This window comes from Dipodomys spectabilis, unplaced genomic scaffold (genome assembly GCF_019054845.1).
Source record: "Dipodomys spectabilis isolate Male_0828 unplaced genomic scaffold, ASM1905484v1 ptg000322l, whole genome shotgun sequence".
In the NCBI taxonomy this organism is placed as follows: domain Eukaryota; kingdom Metazoa; phylum Chordata; class Mammalia; order Rodentia; family Heteromyidae; genus Dipodomys; species Dipodomys spectabilis.
In genome coordinates, this window is record NW_024870999.1 from 1,354,655 (window position 1) to 1,381,946 (window position 27,292).

General features: G+C 48.6%; 1 protein-coding gene across 1 annotated transcript in view; it reads left to right on the forward strand.

Moving 5' to 3' along the window:
• Positions 1-405: 405 nt before the first annotated feature.
• Positions 406-27,292, forward strand: part of Adcy1 (adenylate cyclase 1) — a 94,053-nt gene continuing 67,166 nt past the window's right edge. The window contains exons 1-2 of the mRNA XM_042702395.1: positions 406-1,044; positions 13,502-13,651. Coding sequence (XP_042558329.1) covers positions 406-1,044; positions 13,502-13,651 — 789 coding nt within the window. The remainder of the gene's footprint in view (positions 1,045-13,501; positions 13,652-27,292) is intronic.

The window sequence follows — 27,292 nt, forward strand, 5'->3', positions numbered from 1 at the left end:
CGGGGAAACTGAGACTCGGAGAGAAGGAGGCGCCCAAGGTCACGAGGCCGCTCGCTCCGGGGGAGGGGGCAACGCGGGGCGCGGATTGGGGCGCGTGGGGCCGTGCGCACACCCGGACCGCGGCGCCCCAGGACCCCCTCGGTTCCCCGAGGCTGGACCGGCTGCCGCAGAGCGGGTGCCGCCGGGGCTCGCGGCCCGGGGTGCGGGCGGGCTCCAGTGCGCAGGCGCGGCCGGCGGGAGGGGGCGAGGCGCGCTCGGGGCGCGCGCGCTGGGCAGCCGGCGCCCCAACTCCGCCCGCCCCGCGCCCCGGCGCCTCGCCGCCCGCCCCGGCGCCGCCGCCCGCGCCCCGGCGCCCCGGGCCGGCGAGGGGCGCGCCCGTGGCCGCGGCCGCTGCATGGCGCTGAGATGGCGGGGGCGCCGCGCGGCCGAGGCGGCGGCGGAGGCGGCGCGGGCGAGCCCGGGGGTGCCGAGCGGGCGGCCGGGCCGGGCGGCCGGCGCGGGTTCGGGGCGTGCGGCGAGGAGTTCGCGTGCCCCGAGCTGGAGGCGCTGTTCCGCGGCTACACGCTGCGGCTGGAGCAGGCGGCCACGCTGAAGGCGCTGGCGGTGCTCAGCCTGCTGGCCGGCGCGCTGGCGCTCACCGAGCTGCTGGGCGCGCCGGGGCCCGCGCCCGGCCTGGGCAAGGGCTCGCACCCGGTGCACTGCGTCCTGTTCCTGGCCCTGCTCGTGGTCACCAACGTGCGCTCCCTGCGGGCGTCCCAGCTGCAGCAGGTCGGCCAGCTGGCGCTGCTCTTCAGCCTCACCTTCGCGCTGCTCTGCTGCCCCTTCGCGCTGGGCGGCCCCGCCGGGGGCTCCGCCGGGGCGGCGGCGGGCTCGGCCGCCGCGGAGCAGGGTGTCTGGCAGCTGCTCCTGGTCACCTTCGTGTCCTATGCCTTGCTGCCCGTGCGCAGCCTGCTGGCCGTCGGCTTCGGGTTCGTGGTGGCCGCCTCGCACTTGCTGGTCACCGCCACCCTGGTCCCCGCCAAGCGCCCGCGTCTCTGGAGGACGGTGAGTGCCACCGCGCGCCCCCCGCCCCCAGGGGATCGCCCGTGCCGCCGGGAGTTGGGCGGGTGGGGAAACTGAGGTCCTGAATTAGGCGGGGGGTGGGGGGGGGGCTGTTCCTCAAGGTCACTCCGTCGGCCGGGGACGGCGTCCGCCCCGTGCCCTCCGCTCAGGGCTTTTTTCCGAGATCCACAAAGCATCGTTGGGCGAGCGGCGTGGAAGCGCCTGACGGGTGTGGGACAGCGGGGGGACGGGGGGGATTTGCCCAAGGTCAGGCGGTTGGTTATTGGTCGGGGAGGAGGTGGGGGCAGAGCCCCTGGAGCCACCGGTCTTTCACCGCATGGGTCCCCGCAGGAGGACCGAAAGTCCGGGGGGAGGGGGGGCTGCGGGCTCCCAGCCGCCTTCTGGGCTGGCGATGCGCGCGGTCCCAGGCTCCTCTCCCGGTCCCCAGGAGCGCCTTTGGCTCCCTAGTCCCCGGGGCTCCGAAGAGGCGGGGGTCGCGGGGAGAACCCCTCCAGTCTCCCTAGCTACACCTCTGTGGACCGGACACCGCACAGAAAGAGCAGAGTTGGCCAAGGTCACGCACGGTCCGGTCCCTGCCGTCTCCGCAGCGCCCCAACTCTGAGCCTGCCTCCCCAGTTTGGCAGGTGAGGTGGTGGCCAGCGACGTGGGACATCTGCCTTCTGCGGGCTCCTCCCAGACCCCGGAGGCGCCCGTTTCTATCAGGCCACCCCACGTGGACCTGGCAGGGAAGGCTCCCCGGGACTTTCAGAGCCTCAGGTCCATCCCTGCCCAGCGGCAGGCACGCAGGGGAAGGGGCGTTATTTCTGGTGCAGGCTACAGTTAACCGGAGACGGGCTGAGCAGATGAGATTGGCGAGCCTATCTTAGGACCAAAGGTGGCTATAATTGCAAATAGAAACAGACAAGGGACCCCTGGGGAAGCTGGACAGAATGAACAGTAACTGGCGCGCTGGTGTGTATGTGCGGTGTTGGCGTGCCAGTCACCTGTGCTGGAGACACCAACACTCAGCAGCCAGACCCCGATTCCAGAGACAGCACTTGCCTAACACCAGAACTGGAGGCCAGCATGTGCTCAGACCCATGGGCAGGGGTGGAAGGAAGAGGGGAGTGGAGGTGAGGGATAGAGGAGGTAGGTATGGGGACTGGCAGGGAAGAGGGGTTTAGAGCTGGAGGGTTGGGGCTCTGGACAGCAGGGTTCTGGCTTTCACACTTCCCAGGGGCACTCCCAGACCTCTTCCCAAACCACCCATTTATGTGTGTCTAGCCTGGGCCTCATGCTGGACTCCATAGCCAGACCTGTATCTCCAACACAACCTCCCACCCTAACCAGAGGCATGGCCAGATGCTGGAGTGACTTGGGGGGAGGGGGGTGGGGAGGATCCCACCATGCTGTATGGTCCCAGATTCACACCACGGAATCTGCAGGTGCCATCAACAGCCATATTACTGTCTTCTTTTTAAATAAAGAATTTCCCTGTGAGATCTCTAAGCATTCCTTCTACAGCAAAGATTTTTAAAAGGAAGGGGGAGTCTTCCAAAGTGCACCCGCCCTCCTTCTGAGAGAAGAGGAGCCTCTATTACTCTGGGCTGGGGGAGGGAGCTCATCCTGGAAGCAAGGATTCTTGGGGAGCAGACACCCTAGTTTCCCTGCTTATTCTGGATATTGCAAACCATTCCCTCTCTGAGACTCAATATCCTCACCTATATGAAGGGAAAAGAGCCTGTGCCCCCACCCCCTTTCCCCCTTGCAGGGATGCTGTGAAGGTGAAGTTCTTAGTGGAGATGCACATATTAGAAATCTCCTGCCATTTCTACATCATTTCATCCTCTTTAGAATGTGCATATTCAAGTTGATACAGTTGGTGGTGACATTGAGAGAAGGAAAGAGATTCATGCAGAGAAATCTATAGTCAAGTGTGTGGGAAGGCGCTAGGGGATCCCCAGTGGATCCTGTCTTGTCATTACCAAATTCCAGTCATCTGTGAAAGCTGGTCCTTAGCTCTGCAACTTGGTACTTGAGATGGGGGAAGCAGGTGGCTCACACATTAGGAAGTGTTAGCTTTCAGCTGTTGCTCCCTGTTTTACCACAGACCTTGTCATCTTTGCGGCACAGTCACCTGCTGATGGCGCTGCCTCCTCAGCTTGGATTTCTAGGCAGACAGCCAGGCAGGCCTAGGGCGTGTGCCCCCAAAGAGTGCAGGATGGACTGGATGATGGAGGAAATTACATGCTGCCTCCTGGTTTCAGGTCCCCAAAGGGGTATCCAGGTGCTGCGCCCCACCAAAACACCAGGAACTAGTCATTGGCTCTGGAGTCATGCCCCTCCCCCCATCCATCACCTGGTTCACATTACATACTTTCACTTATGACCATCCACGGAAAGGAAATAGATTGCATCTTATGCTGTGTTCTTCACTGTGGGCAGGGAGACAGGTGTCTGTGTGCCTCTGTCCCTGCCTGCCACCAAAGCTCTCAGTGTTTTCTTTCTGGGCTCACAGTGGTTTGGGCAGTGTCTCTTTCCTCTCTTTCCTGTCCCATCTCTGAGGTTTAGCAGCCCAGGCCAAGCTTGCTGGGTGGGCAGGTGGCTTTTGGGTTGGAGCTGGGTAGCCCCATGCTGACTCCAATGGGAATGGGTAGGCTTATGAGTGGGTGGATTCCCCAACCCTTCAAGGGCATCAGTGTAGTTTTGTGGCCTAGGGAAGGCTGATCTCTGTGCCTCAGTTTCCCCCACTACCAATGGGAGCAGTTGTTGTTTTCATAGGGCTGATGTGTCCTACAGGTAACATGCATAGATCCTGTCTGCCAGTCATTCTTCCACCCACCCGTACTACCCGGCTCAGTGAGGTGTCGTCTCTTACCATCAGTCTATGTCTGAAGCAGGTCCTATGCTGGTTTATTGCTAATCTGAACTTTTGGAGTGAGGCACTGGTTTAGAGTACTGGTATAGGTCTGATAGGCCTCTGCCTGTTCTCCACCAACTGTAATGGCCAGGTGGGCAGGGTGCATCCTGTGGCCTATGATGCCCATCTTTGCAGCCAGACCTAGAAGCTCCAGAGGTTGTGGTGGCAGGGCGAGTATAGACCAGGAGCCTCCAGGCTGCAAGGCGCTCTTCCCTGAGGACATGAGTCATGTCTGCCCCTCCTCTCCTCCTGCTCACACATGCTTGCACACGTGCCTGCGGTAAACACACCCACCAGCTTCTGTACATATAGGCACTCTTGCTGTCCCATTCTCACACACACTCAAATGCACATACATGCTCATACATAATCACATTTACACCCCACATGCACACACCCACATGTATGCTCACAGTCATGTACACATTCAGAAACACATAAGTGCCGATCACTCCACACTCACATACTAGCAATACTTGAGGTATACGCTTACACCAGTACCCCCATGGGCACACTCATTTTACACACATACATGCACACACAAGTATGTACACAGCCACCCATTTTTGCTCTCATACCCACTCATGCATACATACATGCACACTTATACTCATGTCCACTCACACACCACACTTTTATCAGCAAGCACTTTTATGGGTAGACATGCCACCCCCCTGTCTGAGGATGCTGTGGCCCTGAGGATAGTCTAGGTAGAGGCTCAGCAGGGCTGAGGCAGAGACCCTGACTGATATCCACCTTCTGCACCTCCAGTTCTACCACCTTGGACTGTGAAGTCAGGGATCCAGGCTCAGACTTTCCTACATCAGGAGACTCATGTGTCCTGTGGGACCTGAGGGCCAAGGGGATAGTGTCCAGGGCCAGGACCTCAGAGGCCTTGGCAGGGAAGATAGTGAGCCCATCCCTCACTTAATCCAGGGCAAAGCATCTCCCCATGACTTCCATCAGAGTGACCATTTCAATGGTGTGAAGCCCTTTCTTGTCTGTCCCTCCTGTACTCCCCCACCATACCTTTCCTCCTCCGTTTTCTTTAACCCCTTGTTTCCCTGTGCTTCTTCTCAGCCTGACCTGGGACATCCTGTGTGTTTTTGTGTTAAAGCACACCTTGCCACTCCATGTGGGCCACACAGACAGGCAGACCCAGGAGGAGAGTGGGAACCCACCCCAGAGCCTGACCTCTGCTCTGGGTCAAAGGCAGCAGAGCCCTCTATGATCCATCCATATCTTGGAAGGAGGCAGGGCCTGCTCTGATCTCCTAGCCAAGTGTTTGCTGAACCTTTAGCTGGGGCTGAGAAGGAAGCTCAGAACTAGGGACAGCCATGCTGCCTGTCTGTCAGGGCTCAGGTATGACTGTGTAGGGCTCTGATGTGGCACTGAGGGTGGCATCTCTGTGTGGGCATCGACATGCCTGTGCAATGTATGTGTACACACATGCAGGTTCATGCATGCCTGAGTTTGACCATGCACAGTGTGACTGTGTCCCTGTGTGTGTGTGTGTATGTATGTGTTGTGTAAGTGTGTGCAAAACAGCTGGTAAAACTCAGAGGACCTCAGGAGCAGGTAGACAGGATGCCACCCATGGTGTGATGCAATCCAGCCTCAGAGCCCTGAAGAGGAGGAAGCCCATGCTGGTAGCACATTCTGAATCTGAACAATAGCATGTTTTCATTCTAGAAATACAGAGCAGCCTTAAAAAAATCAATCAATCAATCTATCAATCTATCTATCTATCTGTCTGTCTGTCTGTCTGTCTGTCTGTCTATCCATCTATAAATCAGAGTATGGTGTTCTCTTCTCTGAAGGAGACTCTCCAGCCTTCAAAAGTAAAATTGGCCTGAGACAGCACTTGTGTGGTTTGCTTGGCTGGCCTGGCTTCCCCGGTGCTCAGCCACTGGTGTGCACTTTCCTTAGCAGTGTAGGTCATCTGATTGCTATCATGCCGTGCCTTGTCCCTGCTTCCTGGGAGCACCAGTGCTTCCCACAGATGGGACATCGCTGCTCATGTCGTACTGGGTGAGCTCCAGACTCCACGTGCTCACAGGGATGTGGGTTGTGTACCTTGGATAAGGCCAGGTCACAGAGGGCCATGCCTGAGTTGGAACATCTGGCCATTTCCACTGTCTGGTCCTGGTTGTTGTCCCTGGCCAGCCCTAGCCCATTGAGGTGCTGGTGGGTGATCCTGAACCCAGAGCACCCTCTTGGGAGGTTCAGAGAACAGTGGCTGCCTGTTGAGCGTCTGGGCAGGGCTGTATGGAACCTGTAAGGAGCTTCTTCAATAGCAGTTATCCCCAGGGTGCTTAGCCACCCAGGGCCTGGCATCTGTCTTCTGACTTTCTGCCCACTGTTGTCTGTGTCAGTCACTCCCTGTATCTTCTCTGTCCCTGTCCCTGGGAGACATGCTGTGTGTGATTGAGGATCAGAGGCCCTCCTCGAGTAGCAAGGGGTGGGTGCTGCTCAGGAGCGAGGAGTTCTATGCAGTTCCTATGAGGCCTTGCACAGCAGAATCCCCCTAGGCATGAAGGTGTGAGGAGTTACACAGGAAACATAGAAGACTGTGATTCCCTTGGTCCTGAGAGAATCCCATCCTTAGCCTGGCAACTATAGCTTCACAAGTTGGAAACCTGATGGCAGAATTTTTTCCTAGGGTTTGAACTCTGGCTCTGGGTGCTGTCCTTGAGATTCTTTTCTTTCTTCTTCTTCCTCCTCCTCCTCTTCCTCCTCCTCCTCCTCCTCCTCCTCCTCCTCCTCCTTTTTCCTCAAGGCTAGTGCTCTACTACTTGAGCCACAGCACAACTTCTGGGTTTTCTGAGTAGTTTATTGGAGAAGAGTTTCATGGACTTTCCTGCTTGGACTGGCTTCAAACTGTGATCCTCAGATCACAGCTGTCTGAGTAGCTAGGATAACAGGTGTAAGCCACCAGCTCAGAATTATTTTTTAGAACTTGTCTTATTTTGTTTTTATTATGAAAATTTTAAACATCATAAAATGAAGAGAGAAAAAGAGTGAGAGATAGACAGACAGAGACAGGCACAGTGATTCTTGGAGAATCCATCAATAGCTATCATAATGATCAACATTCTGCTGGCCCTCTTTCAAATGATGCTAATTCTAAAGCACTTATTAATTCAAAAACAGAGAGCTAGCAAGCAATTATGTTAATTTAGAAACACAGTTGTATGTGATGTTGAAAAAAAGAAAAAAAAGCAGCCGTGGTTGGAAGAGAGTTACATTACGATCACTGCCCAGCCATGAAAGAACAGCCACAAGCAGGAGTATGCCCCTTGTGGCTGGGAGTGTGGGAAGAGGCAGAGGACCAGACACACTTGGGAGGCCATGCAAGGTCAATGCTATCCCTGCCTCAAGAAAGTACTGTGTGCTGCACTGAGAGCAATGTGCAGGGTCAGCTCCGCTGGTGGTGGCCAAGGTGTTATCAGCTAATGTGAGAGAGGACTTCTGGAGCAAAGCCTTGTGTCCATGCCTGTACACGCCCTCCTCAAAGAGTCTGATTGGGGACACCTCATGGGTAGTTTGAATGCTTCTCAGGCTTGATTCCTATTGCAGGGCCAGCCAGCACAGATTGAAACGCAGAGACATTTACTACAAAATAGGGGTGAGGTTAAGTAGGGGCTACCACAGGTTGACAGGAGAACCACTTCACCCAATCTAGGAACCAGGAGGCTATTGAGTGAAGGAAAGAGCCTCCAGGCTGAGGCTGCTGTGGGAGTAGCAGCCCTGCCCCTAGCAGAGAGTGCTGTTTACCGAGGGCCATGTGTTGTCTGCATAGCGGGGCATGTACTCGTATGTGTGTGTGTGTGTGTGTGTGTGTGCGCACATGTATGTGCATGTGTGTGCAGCATACCCTGTACATGGTTGGGGGCCCTGGGGAATGGAGTGGAGGTGTGATCTTCCCTGGTGTGCCAGGGAGCATGGGAGGGCAGGAGAATCTGCTACTGGGGATGCTGGCTGCTTCCTGGCATGAGTTGTGCCAGGCAGCAGGAGTAGAGAGAAATGGGTGGCTGGGTCTTCAGTGGGTAGGAATTGGTGAAGGTGAGGGGCACCAAGATGGACTCACAGGCTCTGTCCTGGGCAGCAGCATCTGGAGGGAGTGTGGGAATAGCAGTGTGAGATAGGGACGAGTCATTTCTCCAGGGACAGCAGGACATTTGGGCTGCCCCAAGATCAACTACAAAACTCCCAGAGGTCCGTCCAGTGGCTATTGATGTCTGATGATTGTCTTGGGGATATTTTTGGTGTTAGGTTTTCAGCATGTGACCTGTCACATCCACACATGTCGACAAAGCGTGTCATTGGTGAGCTGCTGTGATTTCTGCTATTATCATCCTCCATGTCTTTACTTTGTAGCACTACAGAATGCTCCAGGCTTGTGTTGCATATTCTCTGCTCAGCCTGAGAACCTCTCCAGAGATCCCCTCATTCCTTTCATTGGAGATTTGCTTGGAAGACCACATCTGGCTCTTGGGGGTCCTTAGTGCTCCTAGGCACCTTTATTTCTGTCTGCAGAGAGAGTTACAAAATATATTTGTAGAGGCTGGGCATGATGGAGTATTTCTGTAATCGCAGCTACTTGGCTTCAGGGAAAAGCTAGAACTTATTTGAAAAACAAACAAACTAAAAGCAAAGGGCTGAGGTTGAAAGTTAAGTGGTAGAGTGCTTGCCTAGCAAGCATGAGGTCCTGAGTTCAGTCTCTTGTACTGAGAAGAAGAAAATGCATATATATGTGCATTTCTATAAATATTTGTGCATATTCTTATCTGTGTCTAAATTAAGCTAAACCCATGTGTATTCTGCAGTTGCTTATGACCCTGTGTTCCACCCCAGTCTCTTCCCTCACTATCCTATGACCCCCTCCTGCCACAAAGTAGGGGTTGAAGGTGTTGCTCAGGTGGTGGAGTGCCAGCCATTGAGTGAAAGTACCAGATACCAGATACCAGGAAGATGCTGGGTTCCAGGGCTGGTGAGCAAGCCCTGGGCATGTGAAAGGCACTTGATGACACCATCAGGTCTTACTGAAGTGTCCCTTCCCCTGTTCCCTTATGTTCTCTTAGTGGGTTTTCCTGCTAGGAGGTATGCTCAGCTCAGATGGGCCTGGCTATTTGACTCAAAGAATTCTTTCCTCTTGAGGGCTCACAGGTAATTGGCATCTACAGCCTGAGGGCAGATCCTGTCCCATCCTGAGGAACGTAGATCTGTAGCTAATAGAAATGGAAAGATGAACTTCTAGCTGCTGAGTCTGGAGGCTCAGGGCACCTCTGTGGAGATGAGGGGACAGCCTGTTCTTTCTCATGCCCCCATAACCTGCTGACATCATGTTCAAGTGCTCTGATGCACATGGGTAGGAAGGAATGGCCCCCAGGACTGGTCAGCCATCCTGACAATGAGTGTACCAGCTGTCAACTCCCTTTCAGATGCTCTAAGCTGAGCCCATTGTGTTCCAGGAAGAACACTGGAGAAAGGAAGCTATGATGTGGGCAGATCTCAAAAGGGAATTATGGGTTTTATTTTAAGAGTTGGGGTCTGCCTGTCATTTACTTCCTTTAGGAGGTGGGTGGTAGCCTCCCATGCAGGTCCTTCTGCCGGTCTTTCAGCTCAGCTGGTGGCCTGGCTCTTTCCAGACCCCCATGGTGTTGGATTGCCAGCCACATCACCCATCAGTGCCACATGTCTTGACAGTGTGTGATGTTGTCCTAAGACATACTGCTACCCTTCAGGCATGCCCACTCTGGCCTCCCCCCACTAAAGGGGCTGGTGAGGCTGTGGTCACTTGCCTGGTGACCATGATGTCCATCCTAGCATGTGCAGGGACTATAGTACTCCCAACATCCTGTCCCCAGTGCTGGGATCCAGACATGTGACCTCAGGCATTGTGTTTGGGATCTGACACTCTTTGTCTTTGGGTGTTTCGTTGGACAGTGTAGGCCCTGTTATAGTGAGCTGTTCTAGCAGTAGTGATCTGTTCCTGTCACTATGAGATGTTGCAATAATGGGATTGTGTCACAATGAGATATTTGTGTTACAGGAAGATACTTTGTCACAGTTAGATATCTGGCTCATAGTGACCCATTCAGATCATGTGCTATGGTCTGATCCTGGTGGATGCTAGATCACAGTAAGATGTTCAAACCACAGTGTGATGCTGTTCAGGTCGCTTTGCTATAATCTTGTGAAAGTGAGATGTTCAGGTCACAGTGATGTGTTCTGTTCAAAGGAGAGACTGGGGTCACACAGACGTGCACTTCATCCTAGGACATCAGGTCCAGTGAGGAGTCCAGGATGCAGTGAGATGTGCAGGCTGTGTTGAGGGGATCAGGTCCCCGTGCATTGAGTCACAGAGAAACATCCATGTCACCTTGAGATGTTTACATCACAGTGAGATAATAAAGACACAGTGAAACATTCAAACCATTACGACATGCTCTGCTCACAGAGAAACGTTCAATTCATGGTGACATGTTCAGGACATAGAAGGCTTGGGTCACAGTGAGATGTTCTTGTCACAGTAGGATATTAAGTTAGAGTAGGTTGTTCTTGTCAAATAAGATGTTCATGTCATAGCAAGTTATTAAGTTAGAGTACACCATTCTTTGTTGTCAGATAAGATGTTCAGGTCACAGTAAGATATATGCCCATCATAGTGGGGTATGAGGGGATGTTCTGGACATATCTGTTCAGGTCACATTGAGATGTTCAGGCCATAGTTGGATGTTCTAGTTGAGATATTAAGGTCACAGTGGAATGTTCAAGTCACAGCAACCTTCTAGTTGTGGTGATATAATCTGGTTCTGTTCCCCTTCACAATGAGGTGTTCAGGGCACAAGTGCATGTTAGGGTCAGATTACAGTTACCTTCTGGTCACACTGAGGTATGCAGGCCACAGTGAGCTGTTAGCCACAGTGAGGTAATTCAATCATGGCACATTTCTGGTGTTGTAGTGAGGTGTTCAAGTCAGAGTCAGATGGTCATGTCACAATATGATGCTCAGGTCACAGTGAGGTGTTTAGGGTTCATTTGGATACTTGGTGATGTGAGGAAACCTGTCCACAGTGAGGTGTTCAAGTCATAGTGAGGTGTTGAGGTCCTATGACATGCTCTGATCATGGTGAGACATTCCATTCACAGACATGGTAGGATGGTTAGTTTAGAAGGAGTTCAGGTCACATAAGATAATCCAGGTTATGTGAAGATTTTCAGGTTGAAGTGAGATGGTCAGGATGCAGCAAAAGTCTAGATGACAATGAAATATCCCAGTGATGTTCAGGTCAGAGTGACAAGTTCTGCTCACCATAAGGTGTTAGGATCACACCTGGATGTCAGGTCACATTGGGTTGTTCCCACCACAATGGGATGTACAGGTTGCAGTGAGGTGGTCAGGTCGCAGGTCACAGGTTATAGTAAGATGCTCAGGTCACAGGTGGCAGCAAGGTGCTCAGGTCTCAGGTGATGCTCATGTCATTTCACAGTGACAGTAATCATGGACACTCACTCACAAAGATGTTGGGTTCACAGTGAGATCCTGAAGCCAAAGGAAACATTAGATAATAGCAAGAACTCAGCTCATGGTGGATGTTCAGGTCACAGTCAGATATTTAGGCTGTATTTGGATGTTCAGTCACAGTGAGAAGCTCAGCTTAGAATGACGTGGGGGTTACAGGGAGATGTTTGGGTCATGGTGGACACTAGGTCACGGGGAGAAGCCTGGCTGAGGTCACAGTGATATGCTTGGGTCATTAGAATGAATTGTTCAGGTCACATAGCAAGACCTTGAGGGCACAGTGACATGTTCAGGGTATGGTGAGATTTTTTCAGCTGATACTGAGAGATACATATCACAGAGATAGTCCAGTCCAGTTCCAGTGACGTGCTGGTCACTTTAGGGTTTAAAGTTAGAATGAAATGTCAGGTCACAGGGAGAAGGTCAGGACCCAATATGATGCTTGAGTAACAGTGAGATGTTGATGTCACAGTGATGAGATCTGAACACAGTGACATCTTCAGCTCACTGAGAGACATCAGAGTCCATTGAGAAGTTTTGGTTGTAGCGGGATTTTAGGTGATAGTGAAATGTCCAGATGATGGTTCAGATAACTGTGGATGTGCAACTCATAATGAGGTTATCAGGTCACACTGAGTTCAGGTTACAATGAGTGCAGGTCTCAGAGAGATGCTCATGTCACAATGCACACTCAGGCCATAGTGACATATTTAGGTCACAGTCCCTGTTAGATCACAGTGGGTGTTCAGTTAGGACATGGTGAATGTTAGGTCACAGTGGGTGCTCAGTTAGGTCAAGTGAGTTGAGTGTTAGGTCATGATGTGACGTCACAGTGAGTGTTAGGTCTTGGTGGTCATGGTGAGTGTTAGGCTGTGGTAAGTGTTAGGTCATAGTGAGTGTTAGGTTGTGGTGAGTGTTTGGTCATGGTGAGTGTTAGGTTGTGGTGAGTATTAGGTCATGGTATTAGGTCATGGTGAGTGTTAAGTCACGGTGAGTAATAGGCCTTGGTGAGTACCCACAGTAGTATGAATGGCAGGAGAGGCCTCTTGGTCTTCTTCTGTTCTTGCAAGGAATATTCTGGTCTTGTTGGATCTTGACTGCAGTCAGGTCAGGACTCTGACATCATGAACACTGTATTCCTGGGATTCTGTTTTAATCTGATCTGTAGCCCTTTTGGTCTGGGCTTCATTCATAGCAGTCTCCGGATTTGGCCATCACAGCCTCCCTTGCAGGCTGGCCACTGCACAGGAGGGGCACCCGGGCCACACAGAAGTAGGCCTCTAGACACCATGCTTCCCCTTTGCCAGGGTGTACTTCATGCTCAGATGAACATTCTGGGTTCTACTGCTGTCGTCTCACCTCTTCAGAATCTTTGTCGGCCTTCTGCGCCATTTGGATATAGTGACTTTTCACAGTGATTCTACATAGATCGATTTGCTTGGGTGAAAGTTACAGAAAGTCAGGGCTGAAATACCAGAAATGTGGTAGGAAGTTAGAGATCCAGGCATGGCTGGGGCTGGCTTTCCCCCAGGCCGCTCCTTTACTGGGAGCCACCATCTTCTCTCTGAAGCCTCCTGTGGTGGTTATGCCTCTGTGTCTTTGTCCTAATCTTCTCTTCTTATAATGGACATTGGTCAGATTAGATAAGAGCCTACATTTTTTAAATTTTTGCCTCAAGTACCTTTTTAAGGATGTTACCTCAAAATATAGTCAAGTTCTGAGCTCCTGGGGACTAGGGTTTTAACGTCATAATTTAGAAAGTGACAGAATTCAGACTCGGAATTCTTGCTGGACTTAGATTCAGTTCGTGCCTGGGCAAACACAGTCATTGCTGTCCCCATATTGCCGCAACTCCCCTTCACTGTGGGTCTGGATGTGCTTGCAAAGACTGTGACGGTTTCAAAGCTGGCTGCGGGGTTGTTGGGGAGCCTTGGGCACTCACTGGATGGGCTGAGCCCTGTGGCACTTGGTCCATTCAATCCCCACACAGATGATCTGTTCTCTCCTTATAGCTCGGTGCCAATGCCTTGCTCTTCGTTGGTGTGAACATGTACGGTGTCTTCGTGCGGATCCTGACCGAGCGCTCACAGAGGAAGGCCTTTTTGCAGGCTAGGAATTGCATCGAGGACCGGCTACGTTTGGAGGATGAAAACGAGAAGCAGGTCAGTGGCTGCAGAGTGAACTGGCCCTTTGTTCTCTCTGTCTCTCTCTTTCTAGGCCATGTGGGCGTCAGCCACGTGGGTTACTTGACTTATGACTGTGAAATAGAGGGAATAGCTCACCTTTGTCACATCCAAATCTCAGTTTACCCTGTGGTGATAGGGCTTATACTTCCTGGGGCTTTGTGTTGATATTTGGGGTTGTGGAATAGATAACCTTGGGAAGATGAGGCAGTTGTTGGCCAGATGAATGAAATTGTGCAACCAACTGACCTGCTGGCCAGAGAACTCAAGAGAGCAGGGGTTGAGGTAGGCATCATCCTAGGTCTTGGTCCAGTAAGTTTAATCCCAGAGCATACTGGCCTGTCTGAGGTGCCAGGAGTTATAGAGGAGTGTTAGTGGTCACAGTGGCAGCCACCACACCATGACCAAGGACGCTTCTTTTTTATTGTCATTGTAAAGCTGATGTACAGAGGGGTGACTGTTTCATCAGTCAGGTCATGAGTGTATTTCTTTTTGGATAGTATCACCCCTTCCTGGGCTCTCTCCCAGTTTTTCCTTCCTGCCCTTTGCCTACAAGTTGTATAGTTCATTTTCAACATGTTTACTAAGTACCACTGCTACATTTATTCACCCATTGTCCCTCCATTTCTATGTCTCTCTTACTCCCCCAAAGACAGATAAATGAGGAAATAAGACAAAAAGGAAAAAAACCCTCACCATTTCCTGGAATTCTTGACAGTATTATTTTATATGATCTGAGGCACAGAGGCATTAAGAGTATCCTCCTTTGGTCTCAATGTGTGTGAATGCCTAGAGTCCTGTATAATTTATCATGTCGCTGTGTATTTTAGATCTAGCTTCTGTATAAGAGTGAAAACTTGTGCTGTTGGTCTCTCTGAGGTTGACTTACCTCCCTAAACATGATTTGTTCCAGGTCCATTCATTTCCCTACAAATGACATAATATTATTCTTTCTAATGGTAGTGTAAAATGTGCATGGATACCACAAATTTTGGGTCTAATCATCTATTGTAGGGCATGTGGGCCATTTCTTTTTTTATTTAGTTTTTAAATGTAAAAATAGTGTACCAGAGGGGCTACAGTTTCATGAGTGAGGTAATGAGTACATTTCCTATCCAGTGTTGTTACCTCCTCCTTTGTTTATTGCCTAACATCCCTTTCCTCCTCACCTCCTCACCTCCTCCCTTTCCCCTCCCTGCCCCCAAGTTGTAAAGTTGGTTTTCAACATAGTGTCTTGTACATCTCATTGTTACAATGGGTCAACCTGTATCCTTATTTCAGCATTTTGTTATTTCCCTTCCCCTCCCCAAATTAGAAAAATGTATATATAAGATACAGGGCACCTACATCAAATACAGTGAAAACAGGGGTTATATCATGGGGGAAGCACATACAAAAGAAGCAAAAAAAATCACATAGTACATTTTAAAGATGTTAAAAAACAATAGCAAGAAAAAAAAAGAGTTATGTCCCTATCTTGGGGTTCATTTCACTTAATATCATCTATATGGTCGTATGTACATAGCTTTTGACTTTTCTGCTTATCCTTGACTTATACTAGTTATTGCAAATAAGGGAAACCATGGGACCTATGTTCCTTTGGGCCTGTCTTACTTCACTTAATATAATTTTTCCAAGTCTTTCCATTTCCTAACAAATAATGCGGTGTCATTATTTCTGATGGAGGCATAGAATTCCATTATATAGATATACCACATTTTCTTGATCCATTCATCTACTGAGGGGCATCTGGGTTGGTTCCATATCTTAGCTATGGTAAATAATGCTGCGATAAACATAGTTGTGCTGGTAGCTTTAGTATGGTCTTGTTTGTGATAGTTTGGGTAAATGCCCAAAAGTGGGATTGCTGGGTAGTAGGGGAGCTCTATGTGGAGTCTTTTCTTTCTTTCTTTCTTTTGTTATTTTTTTAAAGTTAATTTTATTGTCAAGGTGATGTACAGAGGGGTTACAGTTACATAGTAAGGTAGGGAGTACATTTGTTGTCGAACTTGTTACCCCCTCCCTCATTTTTCTCCCACTTTCCCTCCCCCTTAACGTCCACCCAATGTTGTTGGGTTTATTTCCAGCATGTTTTCTTGTAAGTATTGCTGTTGCATTGGTTCACCCTTTGCCCTTTGTCTCATCATTTTTTTGTCCCCCTTCCCTCCCCTCATTCAGATAAACTTATATACAATACCCAGGGTACCAAAATCAAATACAGTAACAACAGGGGATAAACCATAGGTTAAAAAAAAGTAGAAAGAAAAAAGAAATCACATAATACATTAACAACAACAACAACAACAACAAAGATTCCATATCTCTTGTTTCCATATCTTGGAGTTCACTTAGCATCATCATATATGGTCATATGTACATAGCTATTTAACTATTTTAAATTGTTATCATAAAGGTGATGTACAGAGGGGTTACAGTTGCATATGTAAGGCAATGAGTACATTTCTTTTTAGACAATGTCACTCCTTCCTTTTTTTCCTTCCCTTGTTTTCCCCTCTCATTCCCATCCACAAGTTGTATAGTTCATTTTCAAAATAGTGTCTATTGAGTAGGAAAGTATTTCTTAAATATTAAATAAGGTTGGCAGTAGTGATTAGTGATAAAATGATTATTGGCATGCATGAGGCCCTAGGTTTGATCCTCATCATAGTATAAAATGTAAGATGAAAGATATTCATGGGAAAAATGTGGTTGTATATGTGTGTATGTGTATACATGTATACATAGAGATAGATAGATAGTCATTGCCTGGCTTTGAAGTAAATGGCAACAAATATCTTGCATCTTGTCTTGACACTAGCTGTGATTTGAATGAGAAGGAAATTTGTAATGTTTGTTCAACAAGAATGTAAGGAATTGTTACAAGCACTTTCCTGGTAATCTGTGTCCTTGGACTACTTGTACGTACTTCTATTGAGGTGGTGTGGGTCATGGAGTTGGATCTGTTCTGTTATCTGTTTAATATTCTGATTTATAGAAAAGCCTAGAACTCAACCCTAAATTCCAATCTAAATTCACGCAAAAGAACTGAGGCTACCATCACATCACACTGCATATCATCCTTTTTTTTAAAATTAAGTTTTTTATTGTGAAAATACCGTACAGAGGGGTTACAATTACGTGAGCAAGGTAATGAGTACATTTCTTATCCAGCATTGTTGCCTCCTCCTTTGTTTTTCCCCTACCATCCCTTCCCTCCCACCTCCTCAGCTACACGCTCCCACACACACCTAAATTGTAAAGTTAGTTTTTTGACATAGCGTCTTGTACATCTCATTGTTGCATTGGGTCAATCTGTATCCCTATTTAAACAATTTGTTTTTTCCCTTCCCCTCCCCAAATGATACCAACATCAAATACAGTGAAAACAGGGGTTATACCTTGGGGGAGGGACACGCAAAGCAACAAAAAAATCACATGGTACCTTATAAATACGTTAGAAACAATAGCAAGGAAGAAAAAACCACTTGTATCCCTATCTTGGGACTCATACTGCTTTCCAAAGTGGTTGAACAAGTTTACACTCCCACCAACAATGCAGTAGGGTTCCCTTTTGGCATCTGGGCCATTTCTATAACTTGGCTATTGTGAACAGTGCAGCAGTGAACATGGATGTACAAGTATCTTTGCAGTGTCCTGCCTTGTGATGTTCTGGGTAGATGCCCTAGATCCAAGCACCTTTCTTGAGCCTCCTCCTCATGACCTGCTAACAGTGTGACACTCCATTCTTAAGATGAATCAGGTTCTACCTGTCCCCATGGCTTGTCCCATGTGTTCTTGTCTGCTTTCTGGGCCCTTCCCATCAGCTGGGCCATGGAAGTATGAGTCGAGGACAAGGTCTGATATATCATGGATACTTTCCCAGGAGGATCTAGACTCTTCTCCTAGCTTGGGGCTCTCAAGGTTTCTGTGTGCCAGCTGCTATCATCTTAGGCATGTGGTTGTGAAAGTTGAAGGGCAGACAGGTTCCCTTTCTCAACTGAATTCTACTTTGGTTATAACTAGAGGATATGGTTGCACGTGATGGCACAAGCCTGTAATCATAGCTACTCAGGAGGGGAAGACAGGAGAATCACCAGTTCAAGTCATCAAGACACTGTCTCAAAACAGAGGGCTGGTGACATGGTTTAAGTGTTAGACCACTTAGCTAGCATGTTTGAGTCTCTAGTTCAGTCACTCAGTACTTCACAAAAAGATTATTATTATTACTATTATTATTGGCTGTATGTTTAAAAACATACATTTATTATCAGATATGGACATTATAATGAAACCCAGTACTTACTGTAAAAAGAAGAGACAGTGGAGGAATAGCTACTCCGGTCATGTGGGTATTGATGAGGGTGGGAAGTGGAGATAGGCTGTGGGGGAAGTATGTCTGTGTAAGGTATGTGGAGTTACATGTGTGCAGGTATGCATATTTCCTTCTTGTTTGTGTGCATGCATTTACATGGGTCACTGTGCATAGGTCTCATGTCTCTTTGTCTCTTTGCATGTGTATACCTGAACATGTCTTGTGTGGATATGTGGACATTTGTGTATATGTACTTATAAGTAGGTATATATGAGAGTGTATGCATGTGTGTATAAGAGAGTGTGTGTGTGAGAGAGTGTAAATCCTGCCTCTTTCAAGACTGTGTCTAAGCATTTCCTCCTACTCATAGGTCTTTGTTACCTTCTAAGTTGTTCACCTTGGTTTTGCTTCGTTTTTGGAGAAAGACTCTCCCTATGTAGCTCAAAGTATGAGAACCCATATCCAGCTTTACCTTAGTTTTATTATAGCTGCATGGGTTCATCGCTCGGTGCTCTACTCAGTTGTATCCTATTGACTTACACATCTGTTTTGTGTCAGAACCATGCTGCTGCTTTTGTTCTTCCTTCCTTCCCTTCCTCCTCTTCCTTCCCTCCCCTTCTTCCCTCCCCTTCCTCCCTCCCTCCCTCCCTCCCTCTCTCCCTTCCTTCCTTCCTTCCCTTCCTCCCCTTCCCTCCCTCCCCTTCCCTCCCTCCCCTTCCCTCCCTCCCCTTCCCTCCCTCCCTCCCTCCCTTCCTTCCTCCCTTTCTTTCTTTCTTTCTTTCTTTCTTTCTTTCTTTCTTTCTTTCTTTCTTTCTTTCTTTCTTTCTTTCTTTCTTTCTTTCTTTCTTTCTTTCTTTCTTCCTTCCTTCCTTCCTTCCTTCCTTCCTTCCTTCCTTCCTTTCTTTCTTTCTTCCTTCCTTTCTTTCTTTCTCTCTCTCTCTCTCTCTCTTTCTTTCTTTCTTGCCATGGCTCTGTAGTATAGTTTGAAGTGAAGTTAGGTGTTAAGCTACCTCTATCATGGTCCGTTTTTCCTCAGGTTTGCTTTGGCTACTGGGGGTCTTTTGTGCTTCCATAGTAATTTCATGGTTTATTTTTCTTTTTCTATGAAAAATGTAATTGGAATTTTGATGAGGATGGTGTTGATCATAGATCATTACATTAGAGTGGCTATTGTTACAATATTAGTTTTGTTGATCCATGAACATGGGAGGCCTTTCTATCTTCTGGTGTCCTTAATTTCTTCCTACATTGCTTTGTAGTTTCATGTAGAGGCTCTTTATCTTCTTGGTTCGGTTTATTACTAGGTGATTTTTTTCTTTTTTTCTTTTTAGTTTGTTGTGATGAGGTTGTTTTCCTGGTTTCTTTTCTCAGCATGTTTGTTTTTGACATATAGTACAGAGACTGAGTTTTCTATGTTAAGTTTGTATCCTGCTGTTTTGCTAAAATGTTTCTCAGAGTTAAGAGTTTTCTGATAGTGTCTCTAGGGTCTTTTAAATATAGGATCCTATCATCTACAAATAGGGAAAGGTTGATTTCTTCCTTTCCTGTTTGTATCCCTTTTATTTCTTCCTCTTGAAAGACTGGCCGATATTTAAGTGCCACTCTTCTGAAAAAGTTTTCTCTTAATGCACATTTATTTTCACCTAGACTTGACAGTGTGAATATAATATAATGTGCATATAATATTAATGCAATGTAATATGAATATAATATTATGCCATTTCTCACAGATTTCCTAGACTATTTTCCTAAAGGCTTTGCTACTTTATTTCCTTAAGTAAGGTCTAGTGGTTACAGTTTACTTTTATAGCACTACTTCTTTGAATGGCCAGGATGCACAGCATCAGTAGTACTGGAAAAACTGTCGGAAATGCAGATTATCTGGGGAAGTTCTGGTGAGCTGCATTGTAGTGTCAGGAGGTGATTTTGACGGGCTTTTCTGCCCCATTTCCCCTTTTGTTTTGTCCTTTTCTTTCTCTCCCTATTCCTGGCTCTGTTTCTGTCATACCATATTTTTATGTCTGTTTCTACTACTGTCTCTGTGTCTCCCTTTTAGACTGTTTATGTGTCTGCATTTCTTTGTCTCTGTGTCTCCTTGTCTGCGTCTGTTTCTCTGAACCTTCATCGCTCTCTATGTCTGTCTGTGTCTGTCTCCCTTTCATGTCTTATCACTTGCTGTCTTTCTCTGGGTATCACTCTGTGCCTAACTCTGTCTCTCCCTGTCTCTGTTTCTTCATCTCCTCTCTGTCTCTTTCTTTTTTGTCAGTGTCTTGCTGTCTGTGTCTCTCTCTCTATCAGATGGTAGCCCCTCATGCTTTCTTGCCCTTCCCCTGCCCCTGCCCCTTCCCTTTACTGATTCAGTAGCATTTCCTGATCAATGTCCACATTTTTTTGGTAAATCATGTGCTAGGCCCTTTGCCTGTGATGCTCTAACCATTGGGGTGCTTTGTGCATAGCTCACTCCCATAACAGAGGTGCTACTAAGGCAGAGTACATATGTTGATTCTCAAGTACTGAGGATATGTCTTCTATAGGTTCCTAAGTCCATCCCGAGGTCTCTGCAGTCCCTCTTTTTTTTTTTTTTTTTGTTGGTCGTGGGGCTTGAACTCGGCCTGGGTGCTGTCCCTCAGCTCTTCAGCTCAAGGCAAGCACTCTACCACTTGAGCCATAGTACCACTTCTGGTTTTCTGGTGATTTATTGGAGATAAGAGTCTCACAGACTTTCCTGCCTGGGCTGGCTTTGAACCATGATCCTCAGACCTCAGCCTCCTGAGTAGCTAGGATTACAGGCATTTTTCACCAACGCCTGGCTGCAGTCCCTCTTTTGTCTGTATTTTTCTGAGTCTGGAGTTGTCTTGAGACACCTGTTCCTGGGCTGACTGGTCTTTCCTGCCATTGGCCCATTGTAATACAGAGCACAGTCTCTTTGGGATGGTAGAAGGAAGGGAACAATAGGGCCCATTACGACTTGTGGTTCCTGGCTCTCAGGACCACGGTAGTCCATCCACATTTACCCAGGTGATGAGGGAGCAGGCCTCCCATGTGTCAATATGGAGCCATGGTCTCCTTGAGTGACAAGTGAGGGCCCTCTCTACCAGACCTACGGGTCAGGTCCATTTGATGGGCTACTTCTAAACACTCCCCCACTGACCATGAAGGCAACCTGCTGGGTGATAGAAGGGTCTTTGAAGCACATACCCTCATTCCTCCCACTGCCTTGGAGGAGACCCTCTAAGCTTAGGTACTGTTTAATTCTGTTAGTAGGTGATGTGGTCCCTTTGATACCATCTAGTGGCTTTAGGTCCATTTTTTCTTCACCAAGTAAAGGATTATGAGGCAGAAAAAATGGGAGCAAGTTTATTTGAAAGTGAGAGCAAGGCATGAGGGAAGCTGAGGGTATCCTGTTGGCTACTAGCTGGTAGGCATATGCCCCTAACTGGAACTCCTTGTGGGGAGACCACCTCCTGCTATATGAGGGCCTGTCCACTTGCTTCCTGGGGAAGGAGGAGAAGAAGAGGAACAGAAGGAGAGAGACGAAGAGGAAGAGGAGGAGGATATAGCTTAGATATAGAGTGCTTGTCTAGCATGCATGAAGCCCTGGGTTCGATTCCTCAGTACCACATGCACAGAAAAAAGCCAGAAGTGGAGGTGTAGCTCAACTGGTAGAGTACCAGCCAAGTAAGAGTGTGAGGCCTGAAGTTCAAGCTCCAGTATTGGTACATCACCTGCCTCCTCCCCCACCCCGCATTCATCTGAAAAGTGACCAGGCCTCTATCTCATTGCTCAGAGTGCAAGGACTTTATTCTGTTTGATTAATCTGAGAACTAGGGCTCAGCTATTTTAAATAACTTGGGAAGGATAATGAGAGAATTGCAGGGCAGTGGGGGCAGAGTTGAGGCCAAGCCCAGTATCTCAGAAAGGAGTGAGCTGCAGCTGCTTTGTGGCACATCCCTCCTCAGCTCAGAAAGGCTCTCTCAGAAGTGAGCATTTATAGAAAGCCAAGTAAAAGCGCTCCAAAGGGCTGGGAGGCATCTAGCAGGGCTCTTTCTGTTTCAGGACAGGAATGTCAAAAGTGGAATCTTTGAAATGGAAAAGCCCCAGAGAGACCTGTGGAGAAGAAAGTGAGCCCACCCACAGGAGAGGTGTGAGTGCTGTGAGCAAGGAAAAGGAGCTGGCTGCAGACAAAGCAACCCAAAATAGAGAGTGGGGAGATGCTAAGAATAATTTTGCCCCCACATATTTGAAAACTTAGACCAAACAGACAAATTCTTAGAAAAGTGTCAGTTATTAAAGATGTTGCTCAAAGATAAAGAAACCTATAAAATTCTATAAGCATGAACAATACTGACTCAGCAGTGTGTCTTATTTTTGTTTTGTTTTACATTATTTTATTTATTTCCTTGTTTCATTGGGATGTTAGGCACTGAAGCCAGGAGCTTACATGCCAGGCTGGTATTCTGTCACTGAGCTACTCCTCAGCATCTGACTTAGTATTTTTCAAGCTTACGCTGTAGTGGCAGCAGGCTCAGGTTTTGCAGGTGAGTTCTACAGAGATGTTATTGGAGACCCATCCTCCGAGCTCAGAGCAGCCTTGCTCAGCACAGAGAGTTGAGTCTGGAGGCCTGTGTTTAACAGGGGATCAAGTACACTCACAGCCAGTTTCTCTGTCTGTACCCAGCTCTTTAGTGTCTTCCCTGGCCCTGTGCTTCTGGGGCTTGAGTGGAGTAGAGGTTGGGTGTGTTCACTTGTCCCCTGTGGTGTTGCTATTAAGGCACTGGGTTCTCACAGAGGGGTGTTGCTGTGCTTCCACTGGGGTGGCCTGATTGCTTGATGCCTTGGTGCTTGGTGCACGTGCCACCTTGGCTCTTTGATTGGCTGAGCAGGAACCTAGGGCATTATGGGAAAAAGCACTGTGATGGGTCACATGCTACCTATCATGTGTTATGTCCAGTGTTTAAAAAATTCTACCTAACTGAGGCCTAACTCTCCTTTATGGTATTCTTTTTTGCGGGGGGAGGGTCCGGACCTTCTTTGATTCCTTTCTTTTTTTGTTTTTTTTGGGGGGGGGTTCGGTTGTGGGGCCTGAACTCTGGGCCTGGGCGCTGTCCCTCAGCTCTTCAGCTCAAGGCTAGCGCTCTATCACTTGAGCCACAGCGCCACTTCCTGCTTTTTTTCTTTTTGCTTATGTGGTGCTGAGGAATCGAACCCAGGGCTTCATGCATGCAAGGCAAGCGCTCTACCACTGAGCCACCTTCCCAGCCCCCCTTATGGTATTCTTTCTTAGGGACGCATGGTAGGCCAGGATACCCCATGTCCTAGGGTATATTGAGGCCAAGCTGTGTTGCAGACAAAGACATTTTCACTTGGAAACGTGGGGGTCAAACTCCTTCTGGTGGTGTGAAATGTTATCTGAGGCTTGGAAGGCTGGTTCTTTACCTCTTGAAGGGAGAGGAAGAATCAAGGGTGGACCCTTGATGGCTGTCACCATCACTGGCCTGCAACCACCAGCTCTGGGTGTCTTGCTTTTTCCAGATGTTTCTGGGTGGGGTGCAGTAGTCTGTCCCCTTAACCTAGAGTATCTCACGCACTCAGAAGTCCCTTTATCAGGTATCTGCCATCCCCATCCAATGAGCCATCCTTTCTTAGCATGCCCAGAATGTTAGACAGGATTGTTCTTTGGGGTGTCTCTCTGTAGATTTTACCACCTGGCACAGTGATTGGCAGATACAGCATCATGGCTTCCTCTTGAAGAGATGGGTCAAGGAATGGATGCCATCTAGGAAGAGTTCATGCACTGACTTCCTTGATCTAGCTCTCTGGGGCCACTCTGCATGCAGCTCTCCAGTGAGACCGGTAGCCTAGAGTGTGGGGTCAGGGCTGAGGACACAGGGAGGCAGACTTTGTTTTCCTTTGTTTTGTCTAACTGCGAGTTTTCAAGAGGGAGACAGATTTTGTTTTTCCAATGTGTCCAAGCAGGAGTTGTGAAAGAAAGGGCAGGTCAGCCTCAGCCATCAGAGAGTGGAGGACAGCAGCTCTAGGTACAGGTCAGCACAGGGCAGCATGGAGGTCACTGGCTAGTTGCTGTCTCCATGGATAAACTTCCAGGAAGGACTAGGAGAAAAGTCACCTCCAGGCTCAGGTCTCTGGCAGAGTGTGGAATGGCCCTCAGGACACCCTGAATCACTGGGGTTAATGGCTGATGGACATTTGGCTCAGGGACTCCCTGCAGCATGGCTGGACAGAAGACCAAGAAGCTGGCACCTGAGGGCAGGAGAGGGAAGAAAGGCCTACCTTTTGCACCTGTGGTGAGGTGAGATAGGGTTCTTTGGGCGAAGGGCTGGTCCAAGAGTCATCTTCTCTGCATTTGGTCCCTGCCTCCAACACCACTTCCCAGCAGCCCCTGGGGAGGAGGGAGCCTGGAGTCACATGGGAGGATGCACCTTATCTGGCAGGAGCCAGCTCAGTGTGTTCCTCAGTTTCTTGCCCACCCCCCATCCCCCACCCGCCCCAGCATAAATGAGATCCTGAGGCTGGGGCCATTTCCCCAGTCTGTGGAAACCCCAGGTGTGGGTGAACCCCAGAAAGGATGTCTGACACAGCCTGGGTGTGATGCACAGTCTTCCAGAGAACACCTGGTACACAGGTGCAGCAGCCTCTGCCCCTGTGGAGTAGGCTGCGTGGAGGAGTAGGATTGGGGCTTTGAGGGCTACGTAGGAGGTTTTCAGGTAGAGGCAGGGAAGTGGGCACTCTAGGTGGCATTCAGGTAGCAGATTGTGGGGTCATAGGGACTATTTGGGGGCAAGGATGGCCTGAGTTCTACCCCTGCTGCATGGAGAGAGTGGGGCTAGGACAGCTGCTCCATGAGGACCAGCAGGGGTCTCACTAGGCCCAGCCCTGGAGGTCTCTCAAATGATCTGAAGATCACCCTCAGCACCTGGGCTTCCTCCCCTACCACCCCTGCAGCCCATCCCGCAGGGCACCCCAAGCCCAGCATCCCTTTCTGAGTGTGAGGCTGGTCTCAGGTCCCTCAGCTGTGACTACGAAATCAGAATTCCCAAAATAACATGTAGCTATTTAAGGTGCACACTCAGTCTGCTGCCCTAACAAGGTAAGTGGAACGCCGCCGAGGGCCCCGTGTGAGCACACGCACCCAGAGACAGGAAATGGTCCCTTCAGTAATACTGGGTGAAGTTTTATACAGGCTGTCTCCCGTTTAGGCAGCAGCTTTCCAAACTACTGCTCGTGCTATTGATACTTTATTTTGGTGGCACTAGGATTTGAACTCAGTGCTTGTTAGGCAGGCCCTCTACCACTTGAGCCACATGCCCAGCCCTTTTTTGCTTTAGTCACGTTTCAGTTAGGATCTCACGGTCCTTTTTTGCTCAGGGCTGCTTTGGATCCTGATCTTCCTGTGTCTTGTCATTAGTTGGGATTTTAGGCACATACCACTACCTACAGCTTATTGGTTGAGATGAGACTTGCTAACTTCTTTTTCCAGAATGGCTTTAAACCTTGGCCCTCCTGATGTCTTCCTCAGGAGTAGCAGGGACTAAAGGCATGTACCACTGTGCCTAACCCTTGTACTTCATATGTGAAGTAGCTTCATTGATGGATGGCATCCCATGACGTACAATTGAAAGAGCAAAACAATCAAAAGGCTCTTTTAATAGTAATATATTTTATTGTAGAATAATTCTACAATAATCTCAATCCCATATTCATTTAATAGATAATCTTAAGTTTATTAAACATGCCTTTATATTTCAATCTTATTTGTGTATTAAATAATCTTAATATCACTTTGCAGAATTCTTATATGGTAATCCAATTTTAGAATACTTCATTGCCTTCAAAAGAAGGCTGGTTTCCAGTCACACCTATTCTCCTGTGCTCTCCAACCTATCCCTCAGCCAGAACTGGGTCCTTGTTCACTGATCTACTTTCTGTCTCTGTGTTTTTAACTATTCTGGACATGCCATCCACCAGAAGCTAGATGACACTGCTGGGTCTGGTAACTGTGTGCTTCTGCTTACTACAGATTTCTGAGGAATGTCTAGATGGTGATGTTGATCAGCTTTATTCCTTTTTATTGCCTAGTACTATTCCATTGTGTTGACAGACATGCTTTGTTCACCCATTCACACTGAATAACCATTTGCACGGTTCCTACTCTTCCCCTTTACAAACGATGCTGCCATGAAAGACTGTGTTGATCTGTTTGTGGGCAAAGTGGCCGTGTCATTTTCTGTTCCCACTGAGAAAGTACAAAGACACCATTTTTACCATACTCAGAATCTGTGGGTCTTTTTGCTTTGTAATTAAAATTTTGGGGAAAAGTGACTTGCACATTTAAATATAGTAGTAAGAGATAATCCAGAGATCTCCTGTACTCTTAACCCCACTTGCCTGTGTAAACCACGCTGAGTGGTGTATGGTACCAACACCAGGAGATGCCGCAGGGAAGACAGTGCACCCTATGTCTATGAAGCATGGGGATCTCCCTCGATCCCCGCTTGTCCTCCCAGAGCCTCCCCACCGTCCTCCAACCACCTGAGCCTGGGCTCAGGAATGACCCTGATCTATGAATTGCTAATTTAAAACATGTCATAAAATGGATTCATACAGGCTGCAGATGCTGGGGCTGTCACTCTTTCACTCTGTGCTGTATCTTCCTTGGATCTTGTATCTGAGCTGGTTTTCTGCTATGTCACTCTGGCAAAGATTGGGGTACCAGGTGGCGGTGAGGCCTGCGCCCCACATGAGGCTTACACTGGCCCTTGTGAGGGGAGGGGGCTCCCTTACTGCTGAGAAGCAGTGAGTTCCAGCCTTTATGGACCTCATTGAGAGCACTGAGATGGGGAAGCAGAGCCCAGTAGTCCTCAGGGTCCCCAGAGACTGGGGTTGGGTACAGGTCCACTCTCTTTGTGGCCTGCTCCAACACTGACTGGTGTCAAAGAGTGGCCTTCCTGTATGGCCTTCACTGGTGTGGTTCTCAGACATTTGGCCTGGAGTAGAGTGGTAGCTATCTAGAAGCTTCCTCTTGGAGGCTTTCTGTTCTGGGTCTTTGTACTGGAGAGAGCTTTAGTTGGACCTTCTTGATTTGTGCTCTTCAGCATTTGAAGTTGCCTACTTCTCTAGCCCTGGGTCTAGTGTGCATGATGCGAGCAGAAAGCCCAGAGGACTCCTGTCCATTGTGCTTCTTGTTTCTTGGTTCTGGATCCCTGCTGTATTCCCTCTATCTTCCATTCCTGGCTATTCCGCAGGGAATGACTGGGGTGTTTTGTGATGTTGGGAAGGAACAGGGGAAT